Here is a 22457-nt window from a genome sequence, read left to right on the forward strand (position 1 = left end):
GTCCCCCACCAGATGTCCCTGCCGCGAGCCCTGGCACAATCCCTTTATTTACACATCGAGTAGTTTTGTTACCAGTTGCGACGGGATCAGTGAGCAGTGCTAAGTGTGATGCCCGAGGTTCCAGTTGCACTGGGGAGGCAGACGAGAAGCGAGGGCAAGAGAGGAAGGCATGAAGCAGGCTATCCTGGCTTCCCAAGCTGCCATCAAGCATCTCTCCCAGCTGATGCTATTCACTCGTGCTGCGCTTGCTGCCTGAACTCTGAGCATTGCAGCTTTTTGCTTTTTTTTTTGTTTTTTTTTTTAATATATTTTTGATAGTGGGAAAAAAAATCAAAATGACTGGAAAAATAATGTAGTTGGAAAGAGCTTTTTATTCCTCAAGAGGGCGTTGCTGTGGCCAAGGTTTATCTGGGTCAGAGGAACCTGCTGAACCGGTATCTTCATACAAACTCCAGGTCCGTCTGTAACACAAGGAACGGGACAGGCACATTAGGGCTTTTAAAATGACCTCTAACAGGCAAATGAAACAGCCCCGAGGAAGAAGTGGCTGTGGCTATGAGCAGCATGAATCAGCAGAAGTGAGTGTTACACACCTTCATGCACTCTCTATACTCTGTCATAAAAAAGTCACAGCCCCAGACATGGGCTCTGCTGCACTTGAACATGCAAAGCTTTTGAACTGGTTGCTGTTGCTGTTGAGTCTGATATCCTGTTCTGCTGCTGCTTATGTGGATGAGCCCAACCTGGGCAAGAGCTTCTTGCCTCATCGTGATCCTGGGGGTACTGTTGACTCTTCACAAGATACGAGGCTGCATGTTTTCACAGTGGACTATGACTATGTGCAAATTCCCTATGAAGTTACTCTTTGGATCCTCCTTGCCTCTCTTGCAAAAATAGGTAAGTAGAAAATGGGTCTTGGGTCCTCCTACCTTGGCAAGAAGTTAAAAATATACCACGTAGCCAAGTACCTTCCATGCATTTTTGTAGTTGGGATTGATTTTACAGCTTCTGTCCTCAAAAGAACAGGTATGTTCATTACTATGGCAGTAACAATATTCCATCTCTGAATGCTTCTATCTAACTTAAGTAAACATATGACCTTATGTTTCTTGGGTTGTCTGTGTTATTGAGTAGCAACACAGCTTCCCTACACAGTGCTGTCCATCCCTTTTTCTAGTGTTTATACATCACAAGATACCAGAATTTGCAACCTGACTCCGCTGTAGAAATCAGTTACACCAGACTGAGATTTCAACATATTGAATTTGGGGGACAAAAGTGGAAAGAATTACCCTGTTGTGTGAATAATAGGAAACATTTCCCTCCGAGACTTTGTTTTACATGTTTGCACTTTAAAGTTGCTCAGAAAGTAATACCAGAGGAGAGAGACTGAGAGTCTAAGAGGGTGTAGGTCATCAGAGATGTAGGGTGGGTACCTTCTGAATACAGACCAATGCATCCAGCTTCTTTTATAGCTCCATGTGGGTATCTGAATGGAGCAAGACAACTCATTGAAGAGTAGGGACTGCAATTAACACAGCAAATGGCTCATCATGTCTTACACATTTTTACAGCTGGGCTCAAATTATTTTGACTACTCAGAATTAATGCAACAACGTCAAATAAATGAGGAAGATGGTAATAATATGAAGAGCTGACACATGTAATATTTTCTTTAATCTTTCCATGGGTTTTTCAGACATTACTATAGAATAGGCTGGTAGGTGGGACTGATATTTATCTGAAGGTGGCCTGAAGAAAAACATTTTTCATATCACAGCTGACAGAAGTCATTACCACTGACCGTGATTTGCCAGTTTTATTATAGCTGATGATCTCAATCCAATTCCTATAAACAATGTCTTCACTGCTAGCACAATAATCAAAATTTTCACAAATAAAATTTGTTGTTATGGCATCAGCAGAGTGTGTTAGCAGTAAGCATATTGACCAATTTCTTTATTCATCATCCATAAAAGCACAGGACTTGCCATATGGCACATCTACTCAATATTCTTGTTTTGACCAAGAAATAGATACTTTAGAAGAACTGCGTGATGTCTTCCAAGTGAACCTGTTCTCTTTACTGAGAATTTTCAAATAATATTATTTTTGATGAAAAGTGTGGAGCTGCTGATTTCAAATATACTTGGAAGAAAGAGTTAGTCTGAATAATCTGGTTGCCCAGAGAAGAAGATTTCCAAGCTGTTAAACATTTTCAGTGTTTTATTCAGGTATTATCTTTGTGGATTTCAAGATTTCAGGTTGGGAAACACTTTAGAGATCTTGAAAGGCAAAACAATCCCCTTATTCTGTAAAACTGACAGAAGACTTGAGCATGATAATTAAAAGGGAGATGAGTCAAGTTACGATCTTAACATTTCTTTTGGTAAGAAAAATAAAAAATAAAAAATGGTGTCCTAAATATATTATTGAAAATTTCATAAAAATATTTTTCTGTTCCTTTACTTTTGAAGATCGGTAATTCAAGGGTCACAGAAATACACTCATGGCATTACATTCTAGAGTTACAAGATGAAGGTTGACCTACCCTCAGTCATAGAGACACAGACTTTGGATTTAAAGGTTTCTTAGTCTGCCTCATTCTCATTATTGTAAATTCTGAAAAATTCCTCACATTTCTAGTAGAGACACCTTTCATTCACAATATGATTACACAGTTCCTGGTATAGTGAGTAGACAACCTAATAGCAGTTGGGCATTAAGGATTCTTGAAGAACATTTCTTTCCAAATTGTGGAGAATCTTTTCAAAGAAGTTTCTGCCTTCCCAGAAGTGGAGCTTAGGTTCAGGCATGCCTGCTTAAAAATCAAAAGCTGGGAAGCAGGAAGAGAAGAGATTCATGGCCAAACTCTTGCCCAGATACAAGTCTGGGAATTTTTAGTTTCAAGGGGAACAGTGCTGCCTGGTTTTACATTCATAATCCCAAGAACAAAAGCTGTCTGAAGACAAAGTATTCAAACACAGGCAAAACATCTCTCTGACAACAGGTTGATTTAAACTTGAATAATATCCTAATGTTTTATTCAAGGTTTTCATATCTATCACCGATTACCAAGACTCATGCCTGAAAGCTGCATCCTGATTGCCATTGGAGCACTGGTAGGAGCAATCATCTTTGCTTCGCATCACAAATCTCCACCAGTGATGAACTCAAGTATTTACTTCTTGTATCTCCTTCCACCCATTGTCCTGGAGGAGGGTTATTTCATGCCAACGCGCCCATTTTTTGAAAACTTTGGGTCCATTCTGTGGTGGTCTGTTCTGGGATCTCTGCTAAACTCATTTGGGATTGGCCTCTCCCTCTATGGAGTCTGCCAGATCAAAGCCTTTGGCCTGACTGACCTGAACCTGCTGCAGAATCTGCTCTTCGGCAGTATGATTTCAGCAGTGGATCCTGTGGCAGCACTGGTAGTTTTTGAAGAAGCCTCCGTTAATGAGCAGCTTTACATGATGATCTTTGGAGAGTCATTGCTAAATGATGGCATAACTGTGGTGAGTTTCTTTCCACTCCTTGTCTTCCCTTCTTTGGGCTCTTGTGGCTTGTAGGGTTTTTGGGCACAGGACAACCGCAGCTTTAAGGAGATTCTAGATACATTATTTATTTTATAGATACTCCACTCGATTACCCACAAGGGATTTTAATTACATCTTATATTAACTCTTTCAAAAGCACGTATTTTAGAGCTGCTGGAAGAGGGAAGTATATACATACACATGAGATCTCATCTTGCTCTTGCATTCACTGAAATGAATGGGTGAGCTACAGCTTATATCCCTGGTAGGATCAGTGTAAGACCTAGGAATGTTCTTGGCAATATGCAAGGAAATAAATAGAAAATTGTACTGCTTAGAAACTGAAGGAAGCAGGGGCAGAAATACGGGAGACCCTGCTTTGTCATATGCCTGAGAGAGCCGTCTGAAAAAAAAGAGAAATCCAAATGTGGACAACCTCTGGAAGCCACACTCCATCCTCCAGCTCCTCCTAGGAATTTCCCCAGAGACCTTCGAGAGGAATTCCAAATGTCTCATTAGTTCTGCTAAAATTGGAGCAATCTGAAACTCTAGCTGTAAAGCAGAAGTGGTAAGAACACTTAGAACACATGTTTTTCAAGGAAGAAATTTCAAGCAGGAAACTTATTGCTCAGAAACCAACAGCACTGCTCCTGTGCTACAAGTTAATGGCAGATTAAGGAGTTTCGTTAGATAAGATCTTTACAGAATTTAAATCACAGGAATCTAAACCACATAAAAACTATTCAGATAATGCTATACATGAGGTACAGCAAAACTTGGACTTGTAAAATCTGTATAAAGTTCACTGCTGAAAGGCTTCATGGGAGAAGTGCAGTTTATGAGTGATGAGGAAAGGAAAAAGAACAAAGTAATTTCTTGCAGACACAACCTATTGATCATAAATCCTTCCTCTTAGTGAATCAGAGATGTAAGACTGATGTAGAACTAAGGGACAAATGTTACTTCATTTACATGCAAACTGTCTGTGTGCTATAGTTGTGACAGAAAAACCCGGGACGCATCTATCATTTACACTTGTCTTTTTGGTTCCTTCAACTGCAAACCTCAAAAAATTGATACCTCTTCTTCACTCTGAAAGAACATTTCATGGGTTTTTTTGACTGGCTCACTGCATTGCCTTTTCTTTTCTCCCAGCTGTTATTTATGTCCGGGGTCCAACTCCTGATGGTATTTACATGAGCTTTCAGACAGGATCCTGTTACAGCATAAATGTGGAAAGACAGAAAGCCTTTTAAAACAGTGGTATTTAGGCACTCCTCAGCTTCAATAGGTGTGTTAGTAAAAGAGATGAAAGGGCTGTACATGGGGTATGCTGGCTACAACACTGTGAGTTCCCACTGCCCCCCCACATTTATCTTTGGGGCTCCTCTCACAGCAGCTCTGTTGCAAGCAGTTTGTCAGCTCCTGCTATTGCATCTCTGCATCAACTGCCACTCATCCATTTTCTGGGCATTTTAGTTTTCAAAATCTCTACCTGTCTTCATGCTTGAGAAGACTGAAGTATTTGTCACCTGAATGGAGACCAATAGGTGGCTTTCTCCTCTCTGATATCCCACTTGCTTTAACGACTCTAAAACTATTTATCTCAGGTGTCTTATCTCACCATTTCCTTCTCTTTCTCTCTTAACTGTTTCATTTAACTCTATGTGTTTAAAAAAGATAATATCTCCAAGATATATTAAGCATACATATTTTTTTTATTGTTTAAATACAAATATGCCCTGGTTCTCTTCAGTCTGCTTATCAGCTAGAACATTTTTTCTCCAGCAGGAAAAACTGGTATGAATTTTGTTGAACTTGTGTATTACATTTGAGGCAACAATAGGTGTCTCCTATATTTAGTTTAATATCCTGGTATTAAAAAATTGCAAAAGAACAGGCTGTGGAATTAGAATTACGATCTAGAAGTTATGCCTTTGACTTAAAGAGAGAAAGTGGATAATTTACACTTTTTACCCATTGGTACTTTTTCCTATTCTCCTCAGTAGGGCCATGTCTGTGGATGGAACAAGAATGCTCCAAGTCCTGTTAGTTGCACCCAGTTGTTTCTGAGTGCATCAGAACAGCTCAGACAGCAACAGGACTGGTCCCAGCATATATCATACATTAGTGGAGTTTCAAAGCCCTCTTCAAAATAGTGATGTTGGTAAATTCAGTGCAGATCTTATTCAAACCTGAACACAGGTGGAGCAACCTGATTTTGCTGAAAAATGTTTCAGGCATCTGAAGCTCTGCTCCCGCATATACACATATCATTTTGTTTCTCAACAGGGGCTGAGCACATGTATGCATCAGGAAATGGAATATTCCCTGAGGCTTGATTTTAGAAACAGTGAGAACACCTATATATCATGCTGTACTCAAAATGAGTGCAAGTGACTATATTCTCTTATGGCACCCTTTCTTCTTTGTATGCAGCAGAACAGTTTAATCTAATACCTGTTGAAGACCCAAGTAAAATTATTTTTTTATTTGAGGGAATCTGAATTTGCCCATCTGGCGTCACTGAGGAAGGTTTTCACAACTGGGATGTATGGGTGCTAGGAAGGAGGATGGAGATAGTCTCTGCTACTGATGTTAAACTTGATCCACTGTATTTAGAGTAAAACTAACTACAGTGGTCATTAAGAATCATCTGAGTGGTAAGAAAAAGTTACCAAGACTGCCTGTGTTGGTGGTTAAGGCAGTCACTTGAAAATTTTTTTTCCAATGCTTCTGATGGGGATGGCATATGCAATAATTGTATATAGACAGCTGGAGCACAGAGCAGTCCCTGGTGGGTCCCCTGTGAGTGACAATGTCATGCTCTCTCTTCCTTTTCCTGGCTCTAAGAGCCGCCCAGTGGTACACCACCACACAGTAACATTCTCTCCAAAAAAGACATTCTCAGAGTTGCTAAATGACAAAAAACATCAATCCAACCCTTCTTTTTGAGTGAATAAAAGCATCTTAAGGTGATTCAGGCTTTCCTACCATGTAAAGAATGATAGTTCTCCATTTACTGGCATAAACACTGCAATGTAACTTAGCCGAGCAGCACTTACATGGAGCCTTACTTGTATGACACAGTGCAGATTGTTATACAAAACAGTTTAATCCCAAGAAGCGTGTTACAAAAAAATGGAAATTATGTCATATTTCCACAATTTCTATTTTGATGCCAACTCAGTTAAATCATACAGACACTACAGGAACTAGAAAAGGGGAAAAAACCCTTGCCAAGTCATTTGCTGAGGATAACTTGCTTTATTCGTAAGTCAGCATAGATTCATGCCTTGGTATCATTTACAAAGAACCACAAATCTTAGGAATAGATTAAAGTCTACAAGAAAGGGGGTACAGAGAGAAAACAGATTCTGTAATTAAAAGCTATATGGTAGGTTCAGTGAGGTTTGCTTACTGAGGAGAATGAACCCTCTTTTCCTTATCTTCCACTGAACAGTCAAATTTCATACACTGGCATTAGGATAAAGTGGTTCTGTGTATTTTCTCACATGAAATATTTTGTTTTCTTTGTCTGTCTCCCAAAAATATTAGCAATGAGCCTTCTGGAGAATAGGCTGTGTGACAGCCTCAAGGTCACATGTCCCCAGCAGCAATTTAAGATTAGATAGTAGCTGGGGAGTAATTATTATCCTAATGAACTTGACTCTTCTACCTGCAAACACCTGCTTTAATCTTCTTAATAACCTTTTGGAATTAACTAAATGAAGAAGAAAGACCAGAGAAAACCATAAAATGCAAATTATATTGGTCTACTTTTTGTTTTTGAACTAACGCTTTGATGGAACAGCTTTGGAGAACTGGTGTCTTTAGTTGTTTCCCAAATTCTCTTGAAAACTGAAAGGTGACTTTCATGTGTTACACACTCACTGTAAACAGACCTGACAGGACTTAATATTAACCAATTGTCAACAACCTCTAGGACCTTTTTATTACTACACCACTTATTACTGTGGAAACTTTCTATTAGTTTCTAAAAGGTAAGTGGAAGTGGAATGTGCTGCAAATTTTCATCACCAATTTCCACAGAAAATAAATTATTGATAATAAAAGTATGATAAAGTTTTCTGCCTTAAATTAAAGAAATTATCTTTACAGACCCAATTATATAATACATTATATAAAAATTATAAATTGCAGTAATTTATATTTATATTCCCCTCCCCTCCCCTCCCCTTCTTCTCTCTCATGCTTTCTTTTCCATTCCCAGTGATGTTTCATGATTTTTATGTGTCAAGTACTACTGAAAAACATTCCTGAGTCCATCTAATGAAGTTTGTCCAGTCTACTGATCATATAGAAAACCCAAATGGAATATAAATCCAATGTGTGATTCTTAGTCCCTGCCCTGCCTCATCTTGAGTCAGAAAGAGAACATGGAGGGTAGAGCCTGGGGATTTTAAGGTACCCAGTTGGGCTTTCAACATCTGCTACAAAGATCAAAAATTAAATTTACCTTCAGAAAACAAACAAACAAAAGAGTATTTTTGATTACATCAATGGCATTTGGTCCCTGAATGTTTTACTTCTATTGCACAACCATCTACCCTTCATTTTTTGCTCTTTTTCAGGGCACTTAACAGGCCACTAATCCTGGAACTTGTTAAGAACCAGCTGAGATTTCGATTGTTACTTTCCTGTCTGTCTAAAGCAATTTTAGGCATACATAGACACACACTCTCACCTATGAAATGAGTAAGACAGCCAGGTTCAGAAGACGCCTGACTGCTGTGTCTTTATTTTCACACGTAGGTTTTATACAACATCTTCATTGCCTTCACCCAGATGCACAGGTACGAAGAAATCGAATCCATTGACGTCTTCGCTGGCTTCGCTCGCTTCTTCGTGGTGGGGCTGGGTGGTGTATTGTTTGGGATCGTATTTGGATTTGTTTCAGCATTCATGACTCGATTCACCCACAATGTCTCTGCAATCGAGCCCCTGCTGGTCTTCATGTTCAGCTACCTGTCATACTTGTCTGCTGAAACCCTTTACATCTCTGGCATTTTGGCGTGAGTATTCTTTATGGCTTTTTGGATGACCTCTTGAAGGAAGTGGCACGGTTTTGTTCAGGTGGTTTGCTCAAGGTTGGTACAGCACAGGCATTCAGCCTCTGGCTTAGAGATCTGCAGTGGACAGCTTCTAATAGTTCTATAAAATGCAGTGGTAACTAGGAAATGCCTACAGTTAGTGTAGGAATAGATGTGATACCAAAGAGTGTTGGCAAAAGTACTGCAAGGTGTGAGTAAAATAACCAGTGCTGCTACCATCTGTCTGCTACCTCTGATAAGATCAGCAGGAGGAGAGAATGATTTGATAATACATCACTTTATCTGTATCTATTTCTAAGCAGCATCACCATCAGGTCACAAGAGAGACGTAAAGCAATGAGTATGGAAAACATAATAAAGAATGTCAGAGTTTTTGGTTTTGTATACAGATGTGAATATCACCTCTAACACAATGTACTGGAATTACATTACATTTGGACAGTATCACTGGGATTGAAACTGGGCAAAACCAGACAACTGAGAACATCAAATACACACACATACATACACTCATGTATATGGATATTGACAATCATATTTTGATGTGGTCAGGATAGTTTGATACTGCTGTAATGCTGGGGACCGCTTCCTTAAAGTACTGTGTTAGCATGGGTGCCCACTGCAGAGAGAAAGCTGGCAGGTCTGTCAGCTGGAGATGCAGAGAGAGTGAGTATTGTGGAAAGGAAAAATGGTGGAGGCAGGAAGGGAGTCAGAAGAGAAAGGAAGGAATAAGGGTGGAAGTAAGAGACTTTAGGAGAAAACTGATGGCAGGTGACTTTCAAGGATACCACACCAAACAGGCTGTGGGCAGGGTAGAGGATATAGAAATGGGAACCTCATGGTGCTACATGCTCCAGCTGGTGCTGCTAGCTGCTGTAGGCTCAGTGCCCAACTGGTGGATAGCAGCAGCCTTGCATGGCCTGTGCTGGCTCTGAGCTTTCATAATGGGTTTTGGAGGATCTGCTGTTCTAGAAAGGACATCCCTTTATTGAGGACAAACCAGTTTAAACATAACAAATGCAGGCATATAGTTGCTGATGTCCAGACAGGTGCATTTACTCACCACCACTTGTGAAACAGTGATTTCATAGAACAACAGGTTTTGGTTGGAAAGGACCTTTAAAAGGTCATCTAGTCCAACCCCCTGCAATGAGCAGGGACATCTTCAGCTAGATCAGGTTGCTGAGATCCCCATCCAAACTGACCTTGAATGTTTCCAGTGTTGGGACATCTGCCACTATTCTGGGCAAACTGTTCTAGTGTTTCACCACTCTCATAGTAAAAAAGTTCTCCTTATATCTAGTCTAAATCTACCTAAATCTTTCAGTTTAAAACCATTACCCCTTGTCCTATGGCAATAGGTGCTACTAAAAAGTTTGTCCCCATCTTTCTTATAGGCCTCCTTTAAGTATCAAAAAGTTGAAATGAGGTCTCCCTGGAGCCTTCTCTTCTCCAGGCTGAACGACGCCAGTTTGTTCAGCTTCAGAGCAGAACTGGCTTTGTAAAAAACTACCTTTGCAGGATGACCCTGGGAAGCAATATTTGAATATTTAAACATACTAAATAAGTAGTTATACAGGATATAGGTTATCCTGAGAAATTAGACAAGACAGATGAGTCTTGTACTATGTTTTGTATATCCAACATATTTGCCCAGATTGAGGTGACTGGCAACTTTAGTTGAGCAGGGTGAGACCTCCTATGCTATGCAGGTGGTGCTAATACCTTATGTACCCTTTCCTACCTGCACTGCCCAAAATACTGCTTGCCTGCCTACCCATTGCACTAGACTACATAGCTCTTTATTTTTTTTAATTCTTATTTTTATTAGAGTTCTGAAATTATTAGTAATATAAGAATGTTAATATAATTGGGATTTATTATTCTTACTGCTTCATTAAGGAAATTATTGCTTGTTTTAGAGATGGGAACTTATTGTCACTCTTGTGAATTATTGAGGATTCATTCATCTTTCACTTGGATCGTGAAAGTCTATTATGCATGTGTAACTGAAAGTCAACAGTATTAATCATTAATGCCTAATGGCCTTGTCTTGGAGTGTCCTTGGACATGCTAAATGACTCAGCTCCACCATGATACCCTTGAGATTTCTTCAGTGGAAATTAAATGAGCGGAAACTAGAGGAAGGTTATTTAATGAGCAGTCAGCATTCTCTGAATTCAGAAGTTTGAAAAAATATAATCACAAGAAGCCCCCAAAGAATAAAATCATATCAGTAGAAACTAGATAGGTGATGGAATATGTTACTAGCATTGCACTCAATCTATTTATTACCTATGACTATGCAAAAGGTAGGGGAAAAGAGGGAATCCCCTTCAGTAGGACTGCTCAAAGACTGCTGCTCCATGTGAATTTCACCATTGTCTGTGCTGGGTGGCTGCTGATACTTCTGAAGCAAGCTCTAGTCTTCATTAACAGTGAAGAAGTGGAAAACATCCCTTTGCTTTCTTAGGCACCTTCCTCACAGCCTAGGTAACTAAAAGGGGAAGGACACTTCTGTAGGACAACTGAATTTCCACCTGCTGTACAACAATGGGTTACTGTGGGTGGAGAGTCCTGAAGCTTGGTCTGGCACTGCTGATCTACCAGTCAGTTGTCTGGGAGCCACTGGGAGCTTTGGCCTTGGCATGGCACTACCACCGTGTTCTCCCACCTCAAAGGGGAAGATCACTAAGAGGCAAGTTATGTCCCTCTAACTGGTACAAAACCAACCCGCCCTTTGTTTGAGACAAATATTTGGTGCTTGGTGACTCTGTGTTAGGCATTCAGGATAAAATGGACTTTGAACTGGAACGTGATACCCTCACTTCCTCATTAGGAAGGCTGACTGGTTTGCTTCCTTTATCCTGTATGTAGAAAAGATTTGTAAAGCTGAATGAAGATGCTTTTCTATCTAACGAAATAGCTAATGTAACTGAAGAAATAAAATTCTTCTTGATATTAGGAAGGTCAGAATCTGGTGATAGAGAGTGCAGGTAATGATGGTTGAGGTTGTTCTTAACTGAAAATAAAAACAGGCTGATTTCTGATGGTTTTTTTTTTTTATACAGAATGACAGCGTGTGCAGTGACAATGAAAAAATATGTGGAGGAGAATGTGTCCCAGAATTCTTATACCACAATAAAATATTTCATGAAGATGCTAAGCAGCATCAGTGAGACCCTGATTTTTGTGTTCATGGGAGTTTCTACAGTGGGGAAAAACCACGAGTGGAACTGGGCCTTCATTTGCTTCACTCTGCTCTTCTGCCTCATTTGGCGGACACTGAGTAAGTCAGCTTTTGCAGAAAACCTTCTCCACACCTCAGAGAGAAACCCTTGCGTGCAAAGGTATGTTAGAAAAGTCTGTGTAGACTGTCACAACTGGTTTATCTTACTGACAAGCATGTTTCACAAATCTACACATGGAGAAAAAATAGAAAAAAGCCTCAAACAAACATGAATGTCAGTCTCCAAGCACAGACTTCATGTTTAGGTGAGAATGGAATATTTTAAGCAAAATAAAATATTATCAGGATTATGCTTATAGAGATTCTTGTATCTTAGTTAACTATGTGCCTTTGGTAAGTGGGCCTCATAATGATTTCATCACAAACTTGCATTAACTAATTAGATAATGTATATCATCACACTTCTAGTGCTATAGGTCCTACTACAGGTCCTGGGCCAGGAGTGCTGGAGACATATAAAAAGAGGGAAGGTGAAAATTAGCACTGATAGATAACTGAACAGGGACTTATACTATATGTAGGTCAACCAACTATGCTACTGCTCCTCACAAGTCAACTCTGAAGTTTTAAACTACTAGAAAATAGTGCTTGTATGAAAATACTGCATTTTCACACATGGCATCTCCCACTCCTGCAAAGGTCTCCTAGTCCCTGATCTGTGAGACTGGGGTTCCTGCAGCATGAGCAGGACAGTTTATAGATAATTTCACATGACTTGTGGGACACAGGCGCTCTTCTCCTCCTAATGTCCAGGATGGGTTGAAAGTTATGTTGAAAAAGAAGCAGCAATAAGACAGCTGGTGGTTGGTGTTCCAGAGGTGGTAGCAATCCTGGTATGCCTCTACCAAGAGCTGCTCTTGTGCCTGTTAGCGAGTTTTCTACAATTGTGGAAGCAGAGAGGCAACACATTGCCATCTTCTCCCTCATCTACTAGTACTGTTCTGCCAAGCTTTCTAGAGGACATGAGGAAAGAAGGAATGACCTACTGGATCAGACCAACCATCTACTGGTGTCTTCAATGGATCCTGCAGGAGATGCTAATTCAAGCATTGCCATTTTCTGAGCTTTATTCACCTTCTACTTCTCCAGGATCCTACAGTTTCTATGATAGAGATGTGAGAGGGTACAGTCCCTGCCCGTGCCACATAGAGGTCTCTTTTTGATTGGTAGCCCACGAGATTATGACTTCCTTTTTTGGAGCCTTAATACTCTATTCTCATAGAATTTCACAGAATATTCTGAATTAGAAGAGACCCATGAGGATCATCGAGTCCAACTCTTACAAGAATGGCCCATACAGGCATCGAACCCACAACCTTGGTACTATTAGCACCATGCTCTAACCGACTGACCTAAGCTAATTGGCTGCATCAGTTTAAGTTACAACTTAAAAGTAAACACATTTACTCCTGGAGACGTGATGAATTATGGAACACATTCTACTGAGCCACTGTTATTTGCCACTAGCTAAAAATATGAGTGAACAATGTTTTTGAAATTAATGATATTTTGGAAGTAGTACACATAACAGGGTCAAAAATACAATTATGTAGGCAACCTTATTTCTGACATTTTTTAACTTCTGAGTACCTGAATTTTCCATCTTAAGAGCATTCTTTTTGAATTTCAGTAGCTTTTTTTCAGGGTAGTTTATAATTTTAAAGAAAATGAGAAATCCAAATATTCTATCAAGAAGCCTTGGAGGAGATATTCTGAGCACTGAAATTAGGCTACCTTGGCTAAGTTAGTAGGTTGATTCCCCCATCGTTCATTTCTAATCAAAGGAGTACCCTCTGGAGCATCCAGTGGGGCAGAAATCTATATTGATCACCTGCCACCACCTCCTTCAGCCATTTGCCCCATCTATATTCCCTTTACGGTCGAAGCTGGTGGCTAATGGCATCCCCTGGGGAGATGAGATCAGTTTTTTAAATCTTCCTTAATGACCTGGATGAAGGAACAGAGTGCACACCAAGTGATTTTGTGGCTGATAGAAAACTGCAGGGAGTAGTCAATATTTTGGATGGCTTCCATTCAAAGTTACCTGGACGAACTGGAGAAATAGGCAGAAGGCTTATGAAGTTCAAGAGGAGCACATGCAAGGACTGTCATGTGGGTTGGAATAACTCCGTACACTAGTACAGGCTTGGAATCTAATGAGCAGCTCTGCAGAAAAGGGCCTGGTCTAGTAGTCAATAAGTTGAACACAAGCCAGAATTATGTCCTTGACAAAGAAGTTCAGACGTGTCCTGGTCTGCATTAGCAAGTGTAGTAGGCAGGCCCAGCAAAATGTTTCTTATCCTCTCTTCAGAACTGGTGAAAATGTGTGCTGCTTTCAGAGTGCTTTCCAGTTCCAGGCTACCCACTGTACAAGAATATGACAGTTCTGGATCAAGTGCTGTTGAGGCCACCAACCTGGTCAGAGGCTGGAGCACTGGACATACAAGGAATGTCAGAGAGTTCTGAGTCTATGCAGTCTGGAGAAGATCTGGCACAAAAGAAAACTTACTACTTTCTACAAGTACCTGATCAGAGGAGACAGAGAGTAAGATGGATCCAGACACTTCTCAGAGGTGTACAGCAATAGGGCACAGGGAACAATCACGACCTGTAACATAGGAAATTCTGATTAGACAGTAGGAACCCACATCTTAACATGAGGGTAATCCATTAGTATAACACTGGACCAGCCCTCCATTCCTAAAGGCATTCAAGGAACTTTGAGCACCCTGATCTGATTAGCTCTGCTTTGAGTAGGGACTTGGACTAATTGAACTCCAAAGGTCCTTTCCAGCCTACAGAACTCTGATTCAAACATCTGGGACCAGATATGTCAAACATCTGAGATTAAGGTCCTATTTCTTAAATCTGTTGGGTGGTTTATCCCTCAGTCAAAAAGAATGTCAGAGCAGGAAGAAGATGATGGTTTGAACTTCAAAGCCCATACACACTTCAAGACTTTGATTTTTGTCTGGGAGCCCCGGAGAAAGACATTTAACAGAGGAAAAAGAGAGAAGAGGAAACCTGTGAAGGTTCAAGTATGTGCCTCTGAACAACTCTATTATATATAGGGAAGACACAAATACTCAACAGTAGAGGTGATATGATTCTTGTGGGTTGACAGCAAAAACAAAGTAATTAAGTAATTACATATTTTCTTGCTATTTCTGGACCAAGCATGGCCTCTAAGTTTTTCAAGGCTTGCTTTTGGAGTCAATTTTGAAATATCATTCCAATCAAGACAGAAACAGTGCTCTCTTGATATAAAAGGTATTTTCCTGCCACATGTCCATCCTTCTCTCAGACACCAAGGGGAGTGCTAGAGCTTTCCAGAAGGCCAAAATATTTTCTGCTAAGCCTGTGTGTTAAAATGATTACACATTTTTTTCTGAAGCTTGAATAAAGGTATCACCTGAGGGTGATACCTCACATATGCAGTTTCAGTCTTAGTACCTGATTTCTAGCACAGTTATAAATAGCCAAAAAAGGTCTTGCATAAAGTGGTATCCAGCAACCTACATAACAGTATACTGCTATTGTCTTTACTGCTAATAATCTGAGTTTATCAATGACAGCTGTGTAAAATAACACCAGCAATCACCAGCATTTGTCAGCTTTTATGTCAGTAATTTACCAGTTTCCACACAAAACATAGGATACATGTTTCTTATGGAAGACAATGAAGATTAAGAGTAAATCAAGCAGATTGCTGGAAGTACTCTATAAAGAAAAGTTGCAATCCTTACACTGTCTTACTGTTTTTAATTTTTATTAAACAGAGAAGTAGAGACACAATAAGACAGAGGACTGAAAATTAAAATGCTATTACTCTTTGCCTTTTAGTGAACCTATCCACAGGACTTATTGGTAAAGCACTGTTCAAACACTTTGTACAGACACTGTGCAGAAAGCAGGAAACATTGGAAGGGTAGGCACAGGAGAAACTCTCATCCAGTCATTTTTCTTGTCTCCAGAAAACTTTGGAGAAAACTATGAGACATAAATATAGAAAGTAAATCTTTTACCATAATCTCACTACTAAACTGTGTAAATGGATTTAAATCCTGAAGCAGTTATGAACCACCATCTTTTATATGAGGTTATTTCACATGAACCAGATTCAGCAGTTGGTCAAAGAGAAGCTACAAAAAACCAAAACTGAAAAAAATGGGCTGTCAACAGTTCCCTGAGCCAAGACATTTTGCCTTTAATATTTTCATTTGCCCCTTGATTAATAACAATAGTTGTGGGTTTTTTCCCTTCCTAGGTGTATTTGCTCTCTTCTACATCAGTAACAAGTTCCGAACATATCCCTTTACTGTCAAAGACCAGCTCATTATTTCCTACAGTGGCCTTCGAGGAGCCAGCAGCTTCTCTCTCGCAGTCTTGCTTCCAGTGCATCTCTTCCCCAGAAAAAACCTGTTCATCACTGCTACTCTTGTCGTTATATATTTCACTATGTTCATCCAAGTAAGTATATTTCTTAATGGATTGCTTTCATGTAATAGAGGTGTCTGAAAGCTTCATAGTGAAAACTGCATTGAATTTACTTCTGGACTAGGACAAGCTATTGCATTTTATGGCCAGATTTAGCACTCCAATGTGTAATTACCCTTTCAGGAAACTTTAGGTATTACAGAAATCCTGTACTGAGAAAACATGTCTTCTAAAATATTCAAGGGAAAGGGCACTCTGTGTCCGAAGTTATGTTCACTCCATATGCATTTCCTGATGCTTCCAATTTAAGAAGTATTTTAACTTTACACCAAATCATTCTTTACTAGTCATGTATCCCAAACTGACCAGGAAACAGTATGTCTCTTCTAAGACGGATTTTGGATTTTATACTTTTATCTTCATCCATCTTGGAGACCAAATAAGAACATTTTGAAATCCTTTTAAAAAGAATACTAAAGAAAAATAAAGTGAATAATTAATATTTGCAAGTGTAAGTGTCTACTTTAGATATTTGGGTTATTCCACCTAGCTTACACTGCTGTACCTGGAAGAACTGAATTTTCCAGAGGTCTTGCATCCCATGCTCTATATTTTCCCACACTGAGATCTCAGATACTATAGGGTGCCAATGGGGCACTATGCACTGGTTATAGGTAAAGCACTTAGACTTCAGCAGAATGTTTCAGGAAAAACCTCCACATTTTGTTTCTATTTATTTCCCCTTTTAAAATGCTATTCTGTATCAGTACAGTAAAGAATTGGGAACAACTGAAAACTGTTTCTAAGTGAACCCCCCCAAAGATATTAATTCTAAAAATGTTAAAATAAACAGCTTCAAGATTGCAAGACCTCACAAAGATAATGTTTTCTTTCAAATGAGTCCTGTTTTAAAAAAAATTGGCAATGAGTCAGTTACTTTGCATAGTTAGAATATGCCAACAAATATAATCTTGCTTAAAGAAAACCCTGGTGTACAATCTTTTTTAAAGTTTTTGATTTTAATTCTCTTTTATAGCTCTCCATGCAAATAATATTTCATTTGTGTGTCTAAGACACAGCTTTCCTAATTTATTAAAATTAAACCATTTTGCTTTCTTTCCCTTTTTTTCTGAAAGATAACTAATAATTCAACTCACTATTCCAAATGCAGGGAATCACAATTGGACCATTGGTCAGATATCTGGATGTCAAAAAGACAAACAAAAAGGAATCTATCAATGAAGAAATACATGTGCGAGTAAGTTTTTTGTATCAGTAGCTGGTATCCCAAAAAAGAAGAGAAAGGGTGGATAGAGGGAGGCACCTGGAAGCGCTGGCATTCACTGGATTTGGACACTCAATGTTTTTAAGATACATGGAGGAAACTCTAGGCATAATTTTCTAAAATATGATATCTCCTTTATACTCATAGTGACTATCATACATATTATAAGATCAGGTCACAAATGTCACGGTGTAGCAAGTCCTTACTTCTTAGTACTTGTGACCGTGGAAGGACAGAAGCAGAAAGGTAAAGTTTACAGAATGAACTCACAATCCTTCCGATATAGATTTGTCAGATACATTTGTTACCATCTTTTGACTGTTTCTAGACAGACTGACACCTCCAAAGTCTTTAATCAAGTTTTATTGAACTAAAATGAGTTGAACCATTGGACTTCAAATTTAATTTCAAGTTATTCCAAGTCATGATCTTTCCCCTCACAAACATTTACTTTAGTTCTCGAATTACCATTATATAAAATAACAGAAAGCTGCTCAAACTGACTTAACAATGTTATAGAAAAAGTATGCACATTCTTTCATTTTCCCATTAGGGAATAAATTTGAAATTAATGGAAACACTGACTTAAAATGAAGCATATGCAGAGACATTAGCAAAATTAGAGCATATCAACTGATTTGAATTTGAATTTAATTCTTAGTATTTCAACCTTTACATTTAACCTTGAAAAGAATTTACATTTAAAGCACCACTTATGACAATACGCCTGTAAGAACCGGCCTTTTTCTGTCTGTCTCTAGTAATACACAAAAAAATGACTGAAAAACATTGTAGTTAGCAGTGATAAACTTACCAGCCTCATAACAATCTCAAAAATCCTCAGAGAACTTGTCAGTCAAGGCAAAGGTGTTAGGTACCTGGTGCTGTGTCCCTCTCAGAGAGGTCACACATGCAGAAGGGAAGTTTGGTTGACAGAACCAAGAATTTAGTTTTTGGGCTCAGTAGGCAAAAAGGACCAGGAGATTTGTTGCCTCTGTCAAAATATTGCCACTGCAGCCAAGCATAGGAGCTGACACAGTGGGATCTTTGCCTTGATTTTTAGAGAAACGTAGTTGCTTTCAGAATTAACTCACATGCTCCAATAAAAAAAAATAAAAAGCCCTCAAAATTCTGTCATCAAGTGTGTGTTGGTGGCCACTTAAAATTTTTCCATGTTTTTTTCTCTAGTTGATGGATCACTTGAAGGCTGGTATTGAAGACATATGTGGACATTGGAGTCATTATCAGCTGAGAGATAAGTAAGTATCTCTTATTGCGGCCTAATATAATAAAATAACCTATCTACCATATAAAATACAATAGGTAAATGGAAATCAAAATACTGGGGACATGTGCAATATCTCCTTTTAAAAACTGAACTCCAGAGTAACCCTTGCCTTTTGGGAGGGCAGTGCTCATATATTGCCTGCTAATTTGGTTCTGCACAAAGAAGCAGAAAATTAAGCTTCCAAAAGAAAAGCAAAGCACGGGAACTCGTGCTACAAACATCAGCCTGTGCACATAGCTTTGGTATAAATCTAAGATCCCTGGCAATGCTCCTTTAGGTCTGGATTTAGAACATAAGCTACATAAGGTGTAGTTTCACTGACTTCTGCTGTAAGCCTCCATAGCAAATATGATCCCCTCTTAGTGAGTACAGATTCAGTAATAATTGGTCACCTGTCCTTACAGGTGATCAATTCAGTAATATTTAAAATAAGAGATCTGAAGGGAATGTTCAGTAGCATAAGCAGATGCTCTCAAGCTAGTCTTCACTCAGAAATGCAGGATCTACATTGTCAGTTCTATAATCAGGATGAGGTGGTTTTGTGGAGCTTTGGGACTATTCCAAGCACTGCCCAAAAGCGATGGATATGCTGTGGCCTTTACCTTTTCCCTAAGAGAGCTCTGTAAACATGTTGACCACCACCAAAGCATGTGAAGAGAAGTAGGGGAAAGGCTAATCTTTCTTTCCCCCCAAAATCTTATTATGATTCTGTGGGCTAAAAATTACCCCTAGTTATTTTAGCTATGCTTAGGTTTCTGTGCTCTGATCCTGTCTGACCTTTCAGCATTGGACTCCAGTAATCCAGCTGGGGTGTCTGCTGGGACATGTGGCAACTCCTTTCATGACTGGGTTTCTCCCTATGGAAACCAGGAATTAAGAGTGGGAAGAAGATGGCTATTATGAATCCAGTTCTTGTCCTAGTGGAGAGTAATGATGTAATGTACTAGGGCATACCCGGAAGCTAAAATGTCTTCTTGGCTCTGACAACACAGAGATAGCTTTAGGACACCCATCTGCTGGAACCACACCACTGTCTGTATAGACAATAATCTGAACAATTCCCTGTTGGAGCAGTAATTTCACTGAAGTAGCTGCATTGACACATATGTTTGAGTAAATGCTATCCCATTGTCTCACGTCTACCTGATAGCTCTGAAAAGAGAGTTTTGCCCATACTAGCCATAAATGTAGTGTTTTGGTTTAGGGACAGATTCAAAAAACACACTGTGTCTGAAGACACTTAATGTAAGAAGACTGTATTAGAGGTATTCCCTAAACTTTTCTATGCAGCTTTAAAGATGTATATCAGAATTAATTACTTCAGCGATGACAATCCAGGAGGCTTTCTGTTACACAGAAAAACATAAAGAAATCTAATCCCAGTGGAAACGTTTGTGTACCTACCTCTGCTATTTAGGAATAAAAAATAGCCTTTGTTAAGAAAAAAAGATACGATTTCTGTATTGCTTTTCTTAGCATTGTGGAGCACATTACCTCGCTGTGATAAACTATTCCTTTGAAAGAAACAGAACAGTTGTTCTGCTAAAGATTCACTGTTGTTCTGCTAAATGCTGCCTGAAAGCACATACCTGTTCCAAGGCACACGCACACATTCACATTCAAATGATGCCACACATTAGTGATATTTTACAATCTGCAAGCACATAGTATTTTGGGGTCCATTCAATTTCTCTGTTATTCAGAATACAAAGAAATGTATTTTCTCTGCTCTAATTGTCAGGATTCAAAATTATCAGCAACATAATGGGCTCAAACTACTGTAACTACTGGGCCATTTAGAGCCTCATTGGTGGCTGGCTGAATAGAGCAGGATTACTGTAAGAGCAGCTGCTGCTGTTATGCCCTACTATAATACAACATTAGTACAAAAGCGTGGAGACTGGCCATATTCTTTTCTGACAAATGTGGTGGCATTATATTCAAACACACACAGCCCTCTTTTTTGCTCTGATTACAGCTTGTTTCTTTCTTTTGTCTCGTGGGCTCTGAAATCTCTGTGGACCAGCAGACTATGCCAAATATCCCCCTAAAGGTCTCTGCTCACTAGGCGTCCAGGAGCCTCCACAGGTGCCTCTAATTTGGATTCAGTTTGCACCACCAAATTACATGTATGTGCATTTGAATGAAGATCAGCTTGTACTACAGAAAAAAACCACATTCCCTTTTTTACACTTTGATTTTGGTATCTCTTTTGCAGATTTAAGAAGTTTGACAATAAGTATCTGAAGAAAATTTTAATTCGGCAACACCAGCCCAAATCCAGTCTTCTGTCATTATACAAAAAGATGGAGATAAAACTGGCCATAGAGATGGCTGAGAGTGGCATGAAAATTTCAGAACCATCCACTGCTTCTTTACAGTGAGTATCAACCTCCTGACCCTTTGCAGAGTAGGAAGAGGAAGGAGGGGGACAAAATGTAAGAAAAAAAGACAGTTATGAAAAGAGTAGTTGTAATTTGGTGTTCATTATATTTGCACTTTGTCTCTTTGTTCAGAGAGTGAAAATCAAAACGGACATTTTCTCTGTTTCTTTTCAATGATGCAAAGTTCTGAAAAGGAATCATGAGTGGTGCAGAAGCCACTCTAGCTGCTTTAAATCACAGCAGTGGATCAAGATGTCTGTACTTGCCACTAATCTGCCAGTGGGTTTTGCTCATCCCTGCTAGGTGCTGAGAGACCTATGGGATGGCTTAGCACACAGGCCCTGACTTCATTATCCCAATCAGAGCAAATCCCAGCAAATTTTTGCTGAGAGCAGATTTCTTTGTAGCATTTGTAATTTTTGCTACTCCAGTTTGCAGTCCCTCAAATCACCTTGCCATATTTTGGTACTTCTGTGACAAATTTGTCCAATTAAACATTGAGAGCAGCCCTGTCAAGAAGGACTTGAGGGTACTTGTGGATGAAATGCTGGACATGAGCTGGCAATGTGCACTTGCAGCCCAGGAAAACAACCATGTCCTGCACCAAAAGGAGTGTGACCAGCAAAGATGATCAGAGGGCTGAAGCACCTCTCCTATGAAGAAATGATAAGAGAGTTGGGGTTATTCAGCCTGGGGAAGAGAAGGCTCTGGGGAGACCGGATTACAACTGTCAGCACTTAAAGGGAGCTTACAAGAAAGATGGGGACAGGCTTTTTTAGTAGGCTTTGTAGCAATAGGACTAGAAGTAGTGGTTTTAAACTAAAAGAGAACTAGACTAGAAACAAGGAAGAACTTTTTTACGATGAGGGTGGTGAAACACTGGAAGAGGTTGCCCGGAGAGGTGGCAGATGCCCCATCCCTGGAAACATTCAGGGTTGGGTGTGATGGGGCTGTGAGCGACCTGATCAAGTTGAAGACGTCCCTGCTCATTGCAGAGGTGTTGGAACTAGATGCAAATCACTCTATGATTCTAGGAAACAGTAATGCAACTCGGCATCAGACAGACCAGAGCCATCAACGAGGAAACTACCCTCTAGGAGAGAAGTCTGCACAAATCTTCACTCCTGCATGCTATAATTGACATGCATATATTTCTCCTCATTTTGCAACACGCTGTCCAGAGTATGGGTATTGAAGGCACT

General features: G+C 39.5%; 1 protein-coding gene across 1 annotated transcript in view; it reads left to right on the forward strand.

Moving 5' to 3' along the window:
- Positions 1–97: 97 nt before the first annotated feature.
- The window catches only part of SLC9A4 (solute carrier family 9 member A4), a 34051-nt gene continuing 11691 nt past the window's right edge, over positions 98–22457 (forward strand). The window contains exons 1-8 of the mRNA XM_064646353.1: positions 98–897; positions 3052–3515; positions 8313–8572; positions 11683–11900; positions 16129–16331; positions 17470–17556; positions 18772–18842; positions 21090–21251. Of these exons, the coding sequence (XP_064502423.1) occupies positions 504–897; positions 3052–3515; positions 8313–8572; positions 11683–11900; positions 16129–16331; positions 17470–17556; positions 18772–18842; positions 21090–21251 (1859 nt within the window). The 5' untranslated portion in view covers positions 98–503. The remainder of the gene's footprint in view (positions 898–3051; positions 3516–8312; positions 8573–11682; positions 11901–16128; positions 16332–17469; positions 17557–18771; positions 18843–21089; positions 21252–22457) is intronic.

The sequence above is a fragment of the Pseudopipra pipra genome, chromosome 2 (genome assembly GCF_036250125.1).
Source record: "Pseudopipra pipra isolate bDixPip1 chromosome 2, bDixPip1.hap1, whole genome shotgun sequence".
Classification (NCBI taxonomy): domain Eukaryota; kingdom Metazoa; phylum Chordata; class Aves; order Passeriformes; family Pipridae; genus Pseudopipra; species Pseudopipra pipra.